The 16939-nt window shown below is 40.0% G+C and overlaps 1 protein-coding gene across 1 annotated transcript in view; it reads right to left on the reverse strand.

The window, feature by feature from the left end:
* Ap4e1 (adaptor related protein complex 4 subunit epsilon 1) overlaps positions 1-14022 on the reverse strand; it is a 39029-nt gene extending 25007 nt beyond the window's left edge. The window contains exons 1-6 of the mRNA XM_048332515.1: positions 13838-14022; positions 10072-10143; positions 8551-8674; positions 6218-6291; positions 4516-4637; positions 1665-1824 (exon numbers count right to left, since the gene is read on the reverse strand). Coding sequence (XP_048188472.1) covers positions 1665-1824; positions 4516-4637; positions 6218-6291; positions 8551-8674; positions 10072-10143; positions 13838-13987 — 702 coding nt within the window. The 5' untranslated portion in view covers positions 13988-14022. The remainder of the gene's footprint in view (positions 1-1664; positions 1825-4515; positions 4638-6217; positions 6292-8550; positions 8675-10071; positions 10144-13837) is intronic.
* Between the last annotated feature and the right edge of the window lie 2917 nt (positions 14023-16939).

A 16939-nucleotide genomic window follows, 5' to 3' on the forward strand; every position in this document is an offset into this window, starting at 1 on the left:
AAGAAGAGTTCTCTGATATACATAATTTCTCCCATGTTGAGACTCCTCTGGCTACCCAATCCAAAGAGGCATCATCCCAGAAAAGCTTCTATACTTCCTACTTTTTCCTTCACAGTTCAACCTCATTTTACAAGTTTTTATAATAAATCTTAGAATCCTCACTAGACAATGTTAGCAAATAAAGTATAAAGTGAAAATAATTGGCATATTGATAAAAAGCTGTAACGCCGTGACTTTGAATAAAAATCAAGGCCTGTTTGCAACCTCTGAAATGTGTATGTAAAAACATAATTTAAGAGTTAAATTCTGGGAAGAGAAATGGAGACTACATTTGAAGGCCTTAAACATTCAAAGCCTTCAAAATCAGGGAGCTGCTATTAAAAAAATCAATTACCCATATAGCATGTAAGTATACTTTATTTCTGAATGAGAATGTCGAGTATCTCTGACTAATCTCTTGAACCGGGAAAATAAAATATATCCTCTTTGCAATGAATGTGAGGTTTGCCATTGCAATGATGCTATCAAGGGCAAATTTTTGGAAAGGAAATTTTCGCATACATTAAATAGAGAATGAGAATTAATGTCAAATATATTTATACTATACCATTTTGTAACAAAATGCATGAAACAGAAGAAAATAAGCTTTGGTTCTTTTGGTATTGGGGCTCAAACTTAGGACTTCGTACTCTCACTTGGCTTTTCTGCTTAAGGCTGGCACTCTACCACACTTGACCACATCTACACTTCTGGTGTTTTAGGAGGTGAACTGGAGATAATAGTCTCACAGACTTTCGGGCCCAAGCTAGCTTCAAAATGTGATCCTCAGATCCTAGCCTTGCAAGTAGCTAGGATTATAAGCATGAGCCAGGAGCACCTGGCTAAATTTTGGTTCCACAATCATAATAAGTTCAACAACACATTTCATTTTGTGATAGCAGGCACTTATAAAACCTCCCACAAAGATATGTATTTATGTTTTTATATACAAATATAAAGAATTTTTGTAACACTAGGGACTGAGTATACTTTTGAACACAAAGAGTTTCAGGCAATACACTGAGACCGAATTACTGAATTAGTTTTCATCATTATTTAGAAAAATATTTTACCATACCATTCAACCTTCCTCTTCCCTTGACTAAAACAGTCTCAGTGTAGGGACCCAAACACTGCCAACTATACCTGGCACAACCTGCACCTGCTCTTCTCTCTTCTATCAGCTGTTAGGTATCCCATGAAGCTGTATTAAACAGACTCACTGCTTGAAAAACCTGCACAGGTCAATCATCTTCCCTAGCTACCATTTTTCCACATTTCTGTAACATAAAAGCACTGCACATTCAAAGAGATCTAATTCTATTATGCACTCACAATTCAACAACTTGGTAAAATTACTATTAGAAAGTCAATACTGGGGGGAAGTCAGTAGGGAAAAACTGGGGGAAAAATGAGAGAAGGCACTGTTTAAAAAGAAATATACTCATTACCTGACTTATGTAACTGTAACCCCTCTGTACATCACCTTTACAATAAAAAGAAAGTCACATTAACAGCATAAAAATGTTAATGAGGCATTTTGTTGAAATATAAGAGTTTTCCTTTAATTCTAGTTATATTTTCCTATGGTTGCTCCTCAGTACTTGCTGAAGTTTCCAACTTACCTTAATCATCCTAAGGTATATGTGCAATGAAGCAGCCATGACTCCAACATCTCTGTCACAAAGTGCTTTTCGGAACTTAATATGGATATGCTGTACTTGATTAGGAGCAATGAGATGGAATTTGTACAATGCTAGAACAGCTTTTCTTCGTATAATTTCCCTAAGGATGAAAAATGAAGTTTCACCAAGAGAATCTGAGCCATCAGACATTTAGTTTGAACAGATTATGGGCCAGATGATTTCAAAATATCAGCTATTATCTAGTCAAAAAAGAAACAAAGAATGATACATATCTTATCAGTTTCTTTATTCTAACACACCAACTATAGAAAGTAGTTATTTTTAAATCTCTATAGACCTTTTTTTTTTCCTTTTTGAAATAAGGTCTCACTACATAGCTCAGGTTGGACTCAAACTCTATCTTACCTCAGCCTGCTCAGTACTGGAATTACAGATGTGTACAGCCACATTTGGATCAAAAGTCTTTAACTGCCTATATGATATATTATATATTCCTCTAGTATGCTTTTGGGTTTTTTTTTTTTGTTTTGGCCAGTCCTGGGCTTGAACTAAGGGCCTGGGCACTGTCTCTGAGCTTCTTTTGCTCGAGGCTAACACATTACCACGTGAGCCACAGAGCCATTTCCAGCTTTTTCTGTGGTACTGAGGAACTGAAATCCAGGACTTTATGTATGCTAGGCAAGTACTCTACCACATTCCTAGCCCCTAGAATGTTTTCTTTAATGTGCTTGAAATCAAAATAAAAATCAGGGCCTTGTAGATACAGGGCAAATATTCGAACACTTAGCAATATCCCTAGCTCTAGCACTTTTTTTTTTTTGGTAGTACTGGGATTTGAACGCAATATCTCAAGGTCATTTGGCCTGCTTGCTTAACCATGACAGCATGAGCTACACCTCCAGCTTTGCTTTCTTCTGGTTATTTGAAGACAGAGAGTTGCACTGATTTTTCTGCCCAGGGTGGCCTCAAACCTTAATCCTCAGGATCTCAGCTTCCTTTGGAGCCAGGATTACAGGTGTGAGCCACCAGTGCAATATTACTTTAGAAATCAGTTAAAATAAGACACATTTCTTAATTCTCTAGTTTCATTTTTTAAAGCATTATCTCTAGAAATTGAGACAAGAGTCAATAATAAGTTTAAATCAGTAATAAGGATTTTCAGCTAAATTAGTATTTATAATTAAAATTTAAGATATATTATTTACAAATATTAAAATAATGTATGAAATAAGTTAATTTTTTTTTTGGGGGGGGGGCCAGTCCTGGGCCTTGAACTCAGGGCCTGAGCACTGTCCCTGGCTTCCTTTTTGCTCAAGGCTAGCGCTCTGCCACTTGAGCCACAGCGCCACTTCTGGCCGTTTTCTGTATATGTGGTGCTGGGGAATCGAACCCAGGGCCTCATGTATACGAGGCAGGCACTCTTGCCACTAGGCCATATCCCCAGCCAATAAGTTAATATTTTAAAATGTTACTTTTTTATGTTTCTTTGAAACAGTGTCTTGATAACCTGCATCAAACTCAGCCTACATCAAACTCAAGATTCCATGTCTGCTTCCTAAGTTGTTGGGATTTCAGGATGAGCCACCAAACTCAATTGAAAACCTTTTTTATATTATGGACAAGCATATTCCAAATTTTCTGAGATGGGGAGGTGCAGGTATTACTCTTCTCCTTGCCCTGCTTATTTTTCATTGTTGTTGTTGTTTCTTGCCAGTCCTGGGGCTTGAACTTGGGGGCTGAGCACTGTCTCTGGCTTCTTTTTGCTCAAAGCTAGCACTCTACCACTTGAGCCACAGCGCCAACTTCCAGCTTTTTTTTTTTTTTTTTTTCAACTTCCAGCTTTTTCTATGTATGTGGTGCTGAGAAATCAAACCCAGGGCTTCATGTATGGGAGGCAAGCACTTTACTACTAGGCCCTATTCCCAGCCCACCATACTTGTTTTAAAAACCTCATGATACCAAAAGAAAAGTACATGCTAGTCTCATTGTTCATTTGTAGTGATAAAATCTAGCAAACACGAAGCAAAACTACAGAGATGATATACTAGGTGGCTACAGGAAAGAGTGCCTATAATCCCAGGACAGGAGAGTCTGAGGCAGTTTTAAGTTCCAGGCCAGCCTGGGATATAACAATACACTGTGAGTGTATGTGGTGGGGGGGTGGGGGGGTGCCAGCCACCAGTGGCTCATGTCTATAATCCAAGCTACTGAGAAGACTAAGATTTGAGGACTGAGGTTCAAAACCAGCAAGGCAAAAAAGTCCCTGTGACTCTTATCTCCAATTAACCAACAAAAAGCCAGAAATAGAGCTGTGAGGCAAGTGGTAAGCACCAGCCTTGAGCAAAAAAGCTAAGGGGCTGCACTCAGCCGAGTTCAAGCCCTAATACCAGTACCAAAAAAAAAAAAAGTGGAGGAAAGAAGATCCTTCCCAGTATACTGAAGCTTTGTGTTCAGAGCACTTCAACTGTTTTTCAGCTTTCTATTATTTTTCTTTATCTTCTAAATAATTTTTGAGAATTAAGAAACTTCAAGACTCTATAGCTAAAGGAAAGCAGAACCACTGCTTGTGAGGAACAGAAATTAGAGAAAAGCAAAGGATTCCTGATAGTAATGCTCACTTTAGAGAGGCCTTAACTTTAGGGAGCTACCTAACATTTTCTAAATCTGCAAAAATGCAAAATTAATTCTATTGGAAATTTTTGTGTAATATCTGATAATCAAAGAATATTGTCTCTTACAGTAGCATTAAGTTAGAGTTATAATAAATCTAGTATATGTTTTTATTTTGAAATATACAGTATAGACATTCATGCCAAAAGAATTTACTTACTTAGAATGTTGAAGTTTATCTTCTATTAAAGGAAGAACAGCTGGAATCATTTCTTGAGGGAAAATTTGGCTGACAACAGTAAGAGCCATACATATTTCCACCAAGTTAGTGCTCTGCAAGTCCTGGCATGATTACAAAGAAAACTTTCAGTGTAAAGTTTCAAACTATGGATGGCAAACTTATCACTACAGTAGGCCTATATATTTCCTCCCAGATTTTATTTAATTTTTTCATTTATACTTATGTCACATTTTATGGAACTATCCCTATCTGTTTCATGTGTCTCAATAGAACCCATAGGGAGATAGGTAGGTAGGTAGATAGCAGACAGATATAGATAGATAAATGGCAACTAATACAAAAGGTAACCATTTCTGTCTCCTTTATTATAGTGCTTAAAACATTTCCAAACCAATAGCAAAACCAATAAGAATTTTTCTAGTTAAATACGAGGAAGTAAACTTAGTTGGGTGCTGGTGGTTCACATCTGTAATCCTAGCTACTCAGGAGGCTGAGATCTGAGGATCACAATTTGAAGCTAGTTTGGGGATGAAGCTAGTTTATGAGACTCTTATCTCTAATTAACCACCCAAAAGAAAAAGCTGGAAGTAGAGCTGTGGCTCAAGTGGTAGAGTGCTAACCTTGAGTAAAAAAATGCTCAGGGGTAGTATCTAGGCCCTAAGTTTAAAACCCAAGACTGACACCAAAAAAAAGTAACTTCAGAATTTGTACAATAAAATACATATACTCATATTAACTTAATGCACATATTTTGTAAGTCATTCTATAACAGCTTCAAAATACATTTTTAAAAACTTGAAAAAAATATGGTGCATGATTTAAACTTCAGAGAATATTGCACAAGTATACATGCTCACATACTGAAAGTCTAATGCACAAAAAAAGCAGGAAAAGGCTCGATAATTTAATTATACTTCATTATTAAATCTGATCAGAAATGTAATAGGAAAAAAATTGTAAGTGTGGACTAAGTTATATGTTCACTTGTGTAATTCAGATAAGCGATTATGCTTTATACCCACTGAAATGACTTTTTGAACTTTAAAGATTGTAATTATTCCATTTCTATCAATAGCCCTTTAGATAAATCCTAGAGAAAAAGACTACAGCACGCAGTGCCCTGGCAAACAGCCTGGTGATGGGGCTATCATTCCAACTGCTCTCTCCAAACTCAATGACAATATGGACAAAAAGAGCAGCAGCAGGAAGAGCTACAACTTCATAGTCTGCCTATCTGTCTTTTCTTTTTCTCTCCTCTCCTCTCTTCTCTTTTTCTATTCTCTCCCTCCCTTCCTTCTTTCTCTTTCTGTCCTTATTTCTTTCTCTCTCTCTCTCTTTCTGTCTTTCCCTTTTTTGTTCAAGGACCATTGAATCACATCAAGGAGCCATGTCAGAAACAGTAGAAAGGGCTAGGAATATGGCCTAGTGGCAAGAGTGCTTGACTTGTATACATGAAGCCCTGGGTTCGATTCCCAGCACCACATATATAGAAAATGGCCAGAAGTGGCGCTGTGGCTCAAGTGGTAGGGTGCTAGCCTTGAGCAAAAAGAAGCCAGATAGTACTTAGGCCCTGAGTCCAAGGCCCAGGACTGGCGGGGGAAGGGGGGGGGGGGGGAAGAAGAAAGAAAGAAAGAAACAGTAGAAACAGTTTCAAACATATTAACTGACACATAGTACTTACCTTTACCACTGTATTCACAAGGAGAAGCAACAGTTCATGACTTTCATGTAGAAACAAAGAAACAGCCAGATAGCCTACAAAAAAAAAAGGTAACGCCTCATTAGTACCTACCAAAAATATACTGTTCCCAAGTTATACAAAGCAATAATATAGTCTATGTTATAAGTGTCAAACATAGCAGTCATAGGCAAACATACAAACAAATTGTAAGCCAGGTGCTGGTGGGGCACTGCAATATTATTTTAACAGCAAAAAAGATGGGCTCATGTCTATCTATAATCCTAGCTACTCTCAGGAGGCTGAGATTCAGAGCACTGATATTCAAAGACAGCCTGAGCAGGATCAATCTATCTCCAAAATAACCAGCAAAATGCATCCTGTTAAGACTCCATCTCTAAAATAACCAGCAAAACGCAGCCCGAGCGAGAGCACCAGGCCAGCAAACAAGCCGAGCAATCTCGAGGCCACAAAATTCTACAACGTTTCCATTTTCTATAATCTTTAAGAAAATTTGGTATTTTAAGAAACAGAAACAACTAATAAGATTTCTTTTTTTTTTTTTTTTTGGTGGAAGTCATATGAGTAATACCAGAAGGATTTGGAATTACTGATTTGGAATATGGAAAAGAAGAAAAGACCCTAAAGAATACTAGAATAGGATACAACAAATCTAAGACATAGAAAAATACTTGAGGTGGAGTGGGGTTCAACAAGTAGAATATTATATACATGTAACCTCTGACTCTACCAAAACGTCCTTCATATCCACTCCATCGTATGATAACACTGGTTAATACAATTTGTGCAGAATGCTTGACCCTAACAACAAGACATTGCCAATCTCATTGAGAGGAGAACACATTCTATTCCTACATTACTCTTTAGTCCTTCTTTCTGGGAATTCCAATACTAAACCTTTACAAAAATTTTTACAAAGGCACCTCTAATCCTCAAACCTAACATCTGTGGAAGTGAGAATAAGATATTTAATATTATTCTAGTCAATTTCAGTTTTATTGGCTATTTTGCTAAGCAGATATTGAATGTAACCCAATTAAGAGTCCCTTCAGATCCACGAGTCCACTTCTGTTTTCTTTCTTTTCCTCCTTTCCATCTTCCCTCCCTCCCTCACTTCTTCTTCCTACCTTCCATGCTTATCTGAAGTGATAAGAACTGAACCTACGGCTTTGAGCATGCTGGGAAAGCACTCTACTACAGATCTACATTCCTTGCCCTCAGTTTTGTTTATTTATTTACTTATTTATTTTTGCCAGTCCTGGCACTCTAACTCAGGGCCTAAGCACTATCCCCAGCTTCTTTTTGGTCAAGGCTAGCACCCTACCACTTGAGCCACTTCCAGCTTGTTCAGTTTATATGGTACTGAGGAATTGAACCCAGGGCTTCATGCATGCTAGGCAAGCACGCTATCACTAAGCCACATCCTAGCCCTTAGTTTTATTTTATGCAGAAATATTAGCCAAGTATGGTGGCTCATACCTATAATCCCAGTACTCATGAGGCAGAAGGAGAATTACAAGTCTGAGCTCAGTCTAAGCTACATAGTAAGACACTGTTTTGAAGAGGCAAAAGAAAAATTACCAACTATGATGTGCTTTTCTTTTCTTATTTTTTGTGCCAGTCCTGGGGCTTGCTGGGAGCTGTCTCTCAGGCTCAAGGCTGTGCTCAAGTCTAGGACTCTATGTCTTGAGCCATAGCCTACTTCTAGACCAAGTTCATAAAATCCATTTTACTAAGGTATAATTTAAAATTTACCTATATTAAGTGTACTAAATTTTGACAAATATTGAAGCATCCAACCACTAACATAAGATTAAGCCAATATTAATCTGTTTGGGGTTTTGTTGTTATTGTTGTTTTCATTGATCACAGGGCTTCACTCATGACTTGAGTGCTATCTGTGAGATCTTTTGCTCAAGGCTAGTGCTCTACCACTTTGAGCCACAGCACCACTTCTGGTTTTCTGATGGTTAACTGGAGAGAAGAGTTTCACAGACTTTCCTGAACAGACTGGCTTTAAACCATGGTCCTAAGATCTCTGCTGAGTAACTAGGATTACAAGCGTGAGCCACCTCTGCCCGGCTCAGGTTTAATCTTCTCTGTAACTCCAAAGTGGTATGACTCAAGAAAACTGATCATTTATATAGACTTGGGGTTTCTGAAGTGTTTGCATTTAAATCTTTGGAAATTGCAAAATACAATGCAGTGTTCTAAAAACCAACTATATACCTACCATCATTCATTTTTATACAATAATTGGAACTTCAAGGACAACATTAAGTATGAAGAAAGTCATAAACATAACACATACATACCTACTCTTTTTTCTAAGAGGTTTCCTTGTTGGGCCAACTTGATTGCATGTATATAGCCAAAGGAAGCATCATATCCAAGCATCTCACAATATATAAGTCTCACCATACATTCTTTCATCATTTTCTAAAAAACAAAATGTCCAGTTATTATATTCAGAATCGCAATGTTTTTATATTTTTGTGTATAGTAATTATTTAGCAGGATAATCTTTTAATCCAGGCACTGAAGAGATAAGGGAGACATTAGAAATTAATTACCGAATATCAGAATATAGAAATAGAAGTTCTTTTCAATCTTAATTATCAGCAGTCAGTATTAATGTTAATAAAGTCATTTCAAATATTTTACTGGCAGTAATACTACAAAATAACTAAGTTGCAACTACTTCTATGTGTGCAAATTTTTTGGTTACAATGTGGAACATATCACACTGAGCAAAACCTCATCCATAGTAATCTTATTCAGCATCTAAAATGCACCACATCTAAAATTTTAATATATTGTCAAATAAAAATATGCATTAAATTCCCAGAAGTTAGCAACGATTTCTGTAATGAAAATACTTTTCACATTTCAATATCAAATTGCAATCCATGTACACTCTTGTAATCCTAGTAAGATGGAAATATCTCAGAAATTTTCAGAAATCACTATGAGCTTTAAGAAAGTTTATTGCATATATTATTATTCTCTTGTTTTTAGAGAAAAAAAGCACCTTTCCTCAACACAGAAATTCTCCTTACATTTTCTTTAACAGTCATCCTATCTCTATAAGATCATCATAGAAACAGACTACTTGATGAGACATGTCCATAGCTGGGTGACCATAATTATTACACACGCTTCCTTCTAAACCCTGACTCCCTAACTTCCAAACTATTAATCTCAATTTACACAACATCAGATTTATGCTTTGTAGCAAGAAAAACTGTATATAGTAATACCAACTGTAGAAAACTGAAACCTAACAAAATAAAAAGGAAGAAACTATTTTGAAACATTGCTATTATGTGTCATGAAGCACAAAAATGTTATACACACACACACAAAGACACACATCCACATATAAATATCCACATACATATGTACTATAAATGTATCAGATTAATGATGTCTTGAGTTTTGTCTATATTATTATGATCACTGAAGGGAATACATGTATCCTTTCAGATTTACAAGTATCATTCATGTACATGATCATATCCTCATGCAAAATGACTACCTTAATATTTTTATTGGGGAGAGAAGAAACATTCCCACAATGATTAATACACAAAAGGTTCTATTAAATATTTGTTGCACAAATGTTGAAGAAAACTTCATTTTAAAAACTGGCATCAGGCCAGGCACATGCCTGTAATCCTAATGACTCAGCCAGTTGAGGATAAAACCCAAGTTAAAGCCTTTGACTTTGACCATAACACATCAAAATTTGGAAACCATCAGTTAGATGATACTCTCAAGTCCCCAGTAACCTAGATTTCAAATTCCAATGTGCTGCACTAACTGTGCAAACTTACCAGTGTTGTTGTGGGAGCAGAGACAGCTGCTTTCAGACTATTCAATTCCTGCTGGATTAATTTCTCCTCTTCCTGAAAAAGTAAACATATTTAAATGTTTAAGTAACTCTTTTTAAACTAGCAGGATTGGGCTGAGGTGTAGCTCAGTGGCAAAGTGCTTGCCTAGCAGGTACAACACTCGGGGTTTGACACTCAGTATCATTAAAAAAGAAAAAGAAAAAAACTAGCAGGATTTTTAAAGGGGAAAACATAGTGTTTAATAATTTCAATTTTAAAGAAACATAATTATAAGAGATTTATATATTGTGTGTTTATATGTTTCCCTAAAAGCATTGACCCAATATTCAGATGCATCCCTGAAGAGAGTTTAACCCACTATTCCTCTTCTCTTTGCTCAGATGCTATCCCTTTCAAAGGCTTACAGAAAGCTGGGTACCTTTGGCTCAAGCCTGTTATCCTAGCTACTCAAGAGATCTGAGGATCGCGGTTAGAAGCCAGCCTGGTAAGAAAGTCCAAGAGATTCTTACCTCCATTTAACTACAGAAAAAAAGAGCCAGAAGTGGAGCTGTGGCTCAAATGGTAGAGTGTCAGCCTTGAGCGCAAAAGATCAGGGACAGCACCCTGGCCCAGAGTTCAGGCCAGGACCAGGAAAAAAATTTTATTTTATTTTTTTAGATTAAATTTTATTGGCAAGGTGATGTACAGAGGGGGTACAGTTACATAATAAAGTAGTGAGCAAATTTCTTGTCATATTTATTACACGCTCCCTCATTTTTCTTTCCCTTCCCTAGTTCAGGTAAGCATATATACAATATCCAGTGTATCAAAATCACATGCAGTAAGCACATAGAGTATGCCAAAGGAAGTTCAAGTTCACCTAGTACATTAAACATAACAACAATAAATTAAAAAAAAAAAGGGCTGAGGATATAGCCTAGTGGCAAGAGTGCCTGCCTCGGATACACGAGGCCCTAGGTTCGATTCCCCAGCACCACATATACAGAAAACGGCCAGAAGCGGCGCTGTGGCTCAAGTGGCAGAGTGCTAGCCTTGAGCGGGAAGAAGCCAGGGACAGTGCTCAGGCCCTGAGTCCAAGGCCCAGGACTGGCCAAAAAAAAAAAAAAGATGGAAAAAAAAAAAAAGACTGACAGAAAGATGAGCCCAAGTAGCTCACATCTGTAATCCTAGCTAATCAGGAGGCTGAGATGTGAGGATCATGGTTCAAACCCAGCCAAGGGAGGAAAGCCCATGAGACTCTTATCTCCAATTAGCCAGCAAAAAGCAAAAAGTGGAACTGTGCTGGCAACAAATGCAGCAGTGGTACTCACTAGACACTATGTTGAAAATGAATTCTACAACATGTAGGTGGAGATGGAAGGGAAAACTGGGAGAGAGCAAAGAAAGGGGCAACATTGTCCAAAAAGAAATGTACTTATTACCTAACTTATGAAACTGTAACCGCCTGGCACATCACCTTTGTAATAACCATTAAAAGTGTTTTAAAAAGGCTGGGAATGTGGCTTAGCAGTAGAGTGCTTGCCTAGCATATATGAAGCCCTAGGTTCGACTCCTCAGTACCACATAAATGGAAAAAGCCGGACGTGGCACTGTGGCTCAAGTGGTAGAGTACTAGTATTGAGTAAAAGAAGGCCAGGGACAATGCCCAGGCCCTGAATTCAAGCCCCAGAACTGGCAAAAAAAAAAAAAAAAGTTTTAAACAATAAAAGTATAATGCTAGACATGGGTAACTCAAACCTGTAATCCTAGCTATTCGGGAGGCTGAGATCTGAGGATTGAAGTTCAAAGCCAGGATGGGCCCAACTTCTTGGATAGGAAAGTCGGTGACACTCTTATCTCCAATTCACCAGCAAAAAACTAGAAGTAGAGCTGTGACTCAAATAGTAGAAAACAAATCATGAGCAAAACAGCTCAGCGCCTAGGCCCTGAGTTCAAGTCCCAGGACAAGCACCACAGAAAAAAAAATTAAAAGTAGAGAAAGTTAAAAGAAATTCTCCTAGTTTACAAGTAGTCACATATTTTCTTCCCCTTAGAAGTCAAAAGTATTCATGGAATAGAAATAGCTTATACAATCGATACAGAAAAAAATGGAGCCTTTTTCTTTTAAATCTTTTCTTCTTCCTTATCTTTTTCTCAATGTTTTCTGGTGGTTTCTATCACACACAGACACACACACTGATGGAGTCACTTTCAATGTTTGCATTGTATTTTACCTCCTTAAGCATATTGGTCCCACTTTGGGCTAACATAATGCTATCTCTTTTTTTTTTTTTATAATGCTATCTTTAAATTAGCAGGTATTGGTTAAGTTACTAATCAAGAATTAGTAGTGAGAAACCGATACATTTGGATACCCATATTTAATTGCAACAGGTAATTTAAAGCCACACATAATTTTCTGAAAAGTTCACTGGGCATGTCATACAAATTAGTAAAGAACAAAAATATATTAAGCACACTAGGCCGACACTATCCACTATAGCAAATTTTTTTATCTTTTTCTTTTAAGGTACTAGGATTTACATTCAAGGCCTGTGTTTGCCAGGCAGGTGCTGTCACTTGAGCCAAATTTGTTTTGCCAATTATTTCAAATTCTTCTGCCCTAGGTAGTCTCAAATTCTGACCTCCCTCTCTGAGCCTCCAAGTAGCTAGGATTACAGGCTTGAGCCATGGATGCCAGACATGAACCTTTAGAACATTTCATTCATTCTCTTTTTCTTCTCTCCTGCTATTTATATTGCATTATATCTGTGCTTATATTTAAGCTCAAAACAGATGGTCATCTGGTCCTTAAGGGGGGGAAAAAAAGAATCTGTTTAACTCTTACTTACAAATACCTGTTGAATAATGTCACAATACTTGGGCTTTAAATCAGTATCTTGAGAAATCCATGCAACCACCTACAGTCAATGGGAACGTAATAACTTCTATTACTTTTTAAAATTTTTCTTTTCCTAGTACTGAGACTTGGCACATGCTAAGCAAATTATTCTACCACTTGAGTCACACCACCCGCCCTAATTACTTCTATTATAATGACTCATTTTCAAAGTCCATCTGAATGAAGTAGGGACCTTCTCAGCCCATTTTTCACTTTGGGAACATTTTTGTTATTTGGGGGCAGGGGGCAACCCCAATGACTTTTGACTACGAACCTTAAACTCCCCCAAAAGTATTCAACAGCAGGCTGAGGTGAACAGATCTGTTCCGCTCAAGAGGCTAGAGAAAGGAACTTAGTAAAGGAATTCGTGCCTGGTAGTTGCATCTCACTGGGTACTTTCACAGACTTGACATCTCAACTGATCCTCAAAACAACCTATAGCCTCTACGATGCGAAAACATAGGGCGGGTCAGAGGGTAAAGAAATGTGTCTCCAGGACCCGAATAAGTCAGGTGTATCCAAGCCAAACGGTGGAAACGCGGTTTCCCTGCTGCCAATCAAAGCAGGAAAAGTGAGGCTTCCCAGACAGATCAAAGGACGACAAGGTGCCACACCGGCGGCCCTGCGCCCCGCGAAAGCGCGGGGTCGGGGGTTGGGGTCTCGGGGCAAGGGCCTGCCTTCCCACGCAGGGGCCTCCCCAGGGCGCCTCTCCCATCAAGTAGCCTCACCATGCGAGGTCTCCTCACATGGGGCCAGCTGGCCAGAGCCTTCCTTACATAGGGCGTCCGCACACGGGGTGGGGGGGGGGGGGGCCTCTCCACGATGCCTCTTGACCTCCAGGCCCCCCCAGTGTCCTGGCTCACTTACGTGCTTGGAGGTGAGCGCGGTGATGCCGCGGATGAGGCCGCCCAGCCTGGAGGAGAAGGACGTTTTGGCAGCGGGGGACCCTCCAACAGGCTGATTCTGCAGAAAGAGTCCCGGCAACGCCGTCAGCGTCTTCTCTACGATGTCGCTCATCGCCGTCGCCGCCGTCGCCGCCGCCGCCGCCCCCGCGGCCGTCGCTGCCCGGCTTCATGCCCAGCCGCGGCTGCCCTGCCGGCCACCGTAGGCACTTCCGGTGTCTCGAAGAGGAAATCTCTGTTGACTTCCGGCGTGTGTGCGCGCGCAGCGCCGCCAGCGGGCTGGCGCGTCCGCGGGGGAGCGGCGTTCGGCTCCGGCGCGCTGTGATGACGTTACGCCTGGCGACGCTGACAGGTTGAGTGGCCGCGCGGGGACACGCGGAGGCACACGCGGACTGTGTGAGTGCTGTTGTGACAGCCACGGGGCAGTCCTGCAGCTTAACTCCATCAGAGGCTCCCTCAGGCGCGGCCCCACACCCAGTCGGGGGATGCTCGCCATTTTATCTTTCAGGGACACCCTCCCCAGCCCGCCCCTTAGTCGGCCACCCATCTCCGTGGACCCGGGCGACGCGACGCGACGCTCCTTCGGGGTCAAAGCCCACGGACGTGGCGGGTCACACTCGTGCTGTTGAGCGACCGCCCCGGAGACCCCCGTGCCCACTCGGTCCCGCATGCCCCGAGACCCTCTACCCAGGGGGTCTCCAGGAGTCAAAATCAGATTATCGAAATGTTTAAAACCCGTAGCCCGGGCTGGGGATATGGCCTAGTGGCGGGAGTGCTTGCCTCGTATACACGAGGCCCTGGGTTCGATTCCCCAGCACCACATATACAGAAAATGGCCAGAAGTGGCGCTGTGGCTCAAGTGGTAGAGTGCTAGCCTTGAGCAAAAAGAAGCCAGGGACAGTGCTCAGGCCCTGAGTCCAAGCCCCAGGACTGGCAAAAACAAAACAAAACAAAACCCTTAGCCCGGGGTCAGCGACTCACACCTGTCATCCTAGCTACCCCGGATCGTGGTTCGAACTCAGCCGGGACAGGAAAAGTCCCTGAAACTCTTACCTCCAATTCACCACCGAAAACACAAGACAAAAAAACAAACCTGAAAGTGGAGCTGTGGCTCAAAATGGTAGAGCGCTAGCCTTGAGCAAAGAACAGCTCAAGGACAGCACCCAGCCTTGAGTTCAAGCCCCAGGACCACCACCACCCTGAAGAAAAAAAAACACCTTTCACTCACCTCTCAGGAATGTACAGAGATGTCTTTAACTGACATGATCACTCTGTTAGCTGGTGAAAAAATATATGTGTGTGCTTGCGTATTATGGTGTCTTTTAGAATCCTCTATGGTAATAGAATGAGAACATAAACGTGTTTTTCAGAAACACTCATTTGTCCTCTTAATGTGTTCTTTAGCTCTAACCTCTGAAACATTATTTTTCAGTAAGTGAGCCTCTTGGCAAAACCCCAAAGTTCTCTTTGCACCTATGCAGGAGCACAAGAAAAAGGTTCTTTGTTGGCTTGCTTTTTCTTCTTTGCACATAGTGTTTAATAAATGGTGTTACAGAATCGCTGATCAGTAGATGTTGTCTTTTTTTTTTTCCTTTCACCAGTTCTGGGGCTTGAACTCAGGGCCTGGGCACTGTCCCTTAGCTTCTTTTGCTCAAGGCTAACACTCTACCACTTGAGCCACAGCGCCACTTTTAGCTTCTTCTGTTTATGTGGTACTGAGGAATCAAACCCAGGGCATCACGCATGCTAGGCAAGCACTCTACCACTAAACTACATTCCCAACCCATAGGCTTTTTAAGGATTTTTTAATTCATTGAAAATTTTTGCATTTAAATATTACCTTAAACTGATATTCTTTTAGAACTTAATATTTAACCCCAAGTGAAATTTTGTTTATAATTTAAAATTTAGAATTGTACATTGGCTTTAGAAAAAGAAATTAGAATATTGAATATTTTAAACATAAGTTTTGAAAATCCAAGGGCTTTGTGGAGATCTCTTTTTAGAGAAGAAATGAAAATTCCACTACAATAAGTAATCCTTTGCAAATTAGATTATTACATTGCATTGGCTGAAGAAAGGCACAAGATAGCTGAAAGAGCTATAAAACCTTGCTCAATACCAGGTGATGCCCTCTAAATGAAAATCAGTAAGAGAAATCATGGTGTACCTTCCAACAGTGTGTAACCTGCCAGAAATCATTGTACACCTACAGTAATCCAGATAGTGTAGTATTGCTGTAAATGTAAACATGTATACTAATGAGACAGAATTAAGAGCCTGGAAATGTATGTATGTATGTATGTATGTATGTATGTATGTATTTAAGCCAGTCCTGGGGCTTGGACTCAGGGCCTGAGCACTGTCCTGGCTTCTTTTTGCTCAAGGCTAGCACTCTGCCACTTGAGCCACAGCGCCACTTCTGGCCGTTTTCTGTATATGTGGTGCTGGGGAATTGAACCCAGGGCTTCATGTATACGAGGCCAGCACTGTTGCCACTAGGCCATATCCCCAGCCCTGGAAATGTATTTATGATCAGTTGATACTTTTGAAACACAGTCTTGCCCCAAAGAAACATGGACTCTATGGTTTCCCTCATAGGGAATAATTAGTACATGTTTAGGCTAGTCATAGCAGAAGATCACAATAGCCCAATAACTATGCCCTCATGAACACATAAGATGATGGTAAGTGAAATGAACTCCACGTTATGGAAACGAGTGTTATATCATTGTTGTAATTATTTTCAAAATGCCATATGAAACAGTACCCTTTTTTTTCCTTTTTTTTTTCTCTCCTATTCCCTTCCTGTGGTTGTGCTTGCACTATCACTGTACCTCATCTGAGTACCCTGGATACAGTATATACATGTATTAGAACTAGGGAAGGGAAAGGGAATACCAAAATCCAGAGACAAAGGATAAAAAGACAAACTATTCCAAAAGCAATACTTAACAAAACCGTTTGGTGTAAATCAACTGTACAACTCATGGGGGGAGAGGGGAAGGGGAGGAGGAAGGGGGGAAATGAGGGAGGAGGTAACAAGTTGAATAAGAAATATACGTGG

Source organism: Perognathus longimembris, chromosome 23, assembly GCF_023159225.1.
Source record: "Perognathus longimembris pacificus isolate PPM17 chromosome 23, ASM2315922v1, whole genome shotgun sequence".
Lineage (NCBI taxonomy): Eukaryota > Metazoa > Chordata > Mammalia > Rodentia > Heteromyidae > Perognathus > Perognathus longimembris.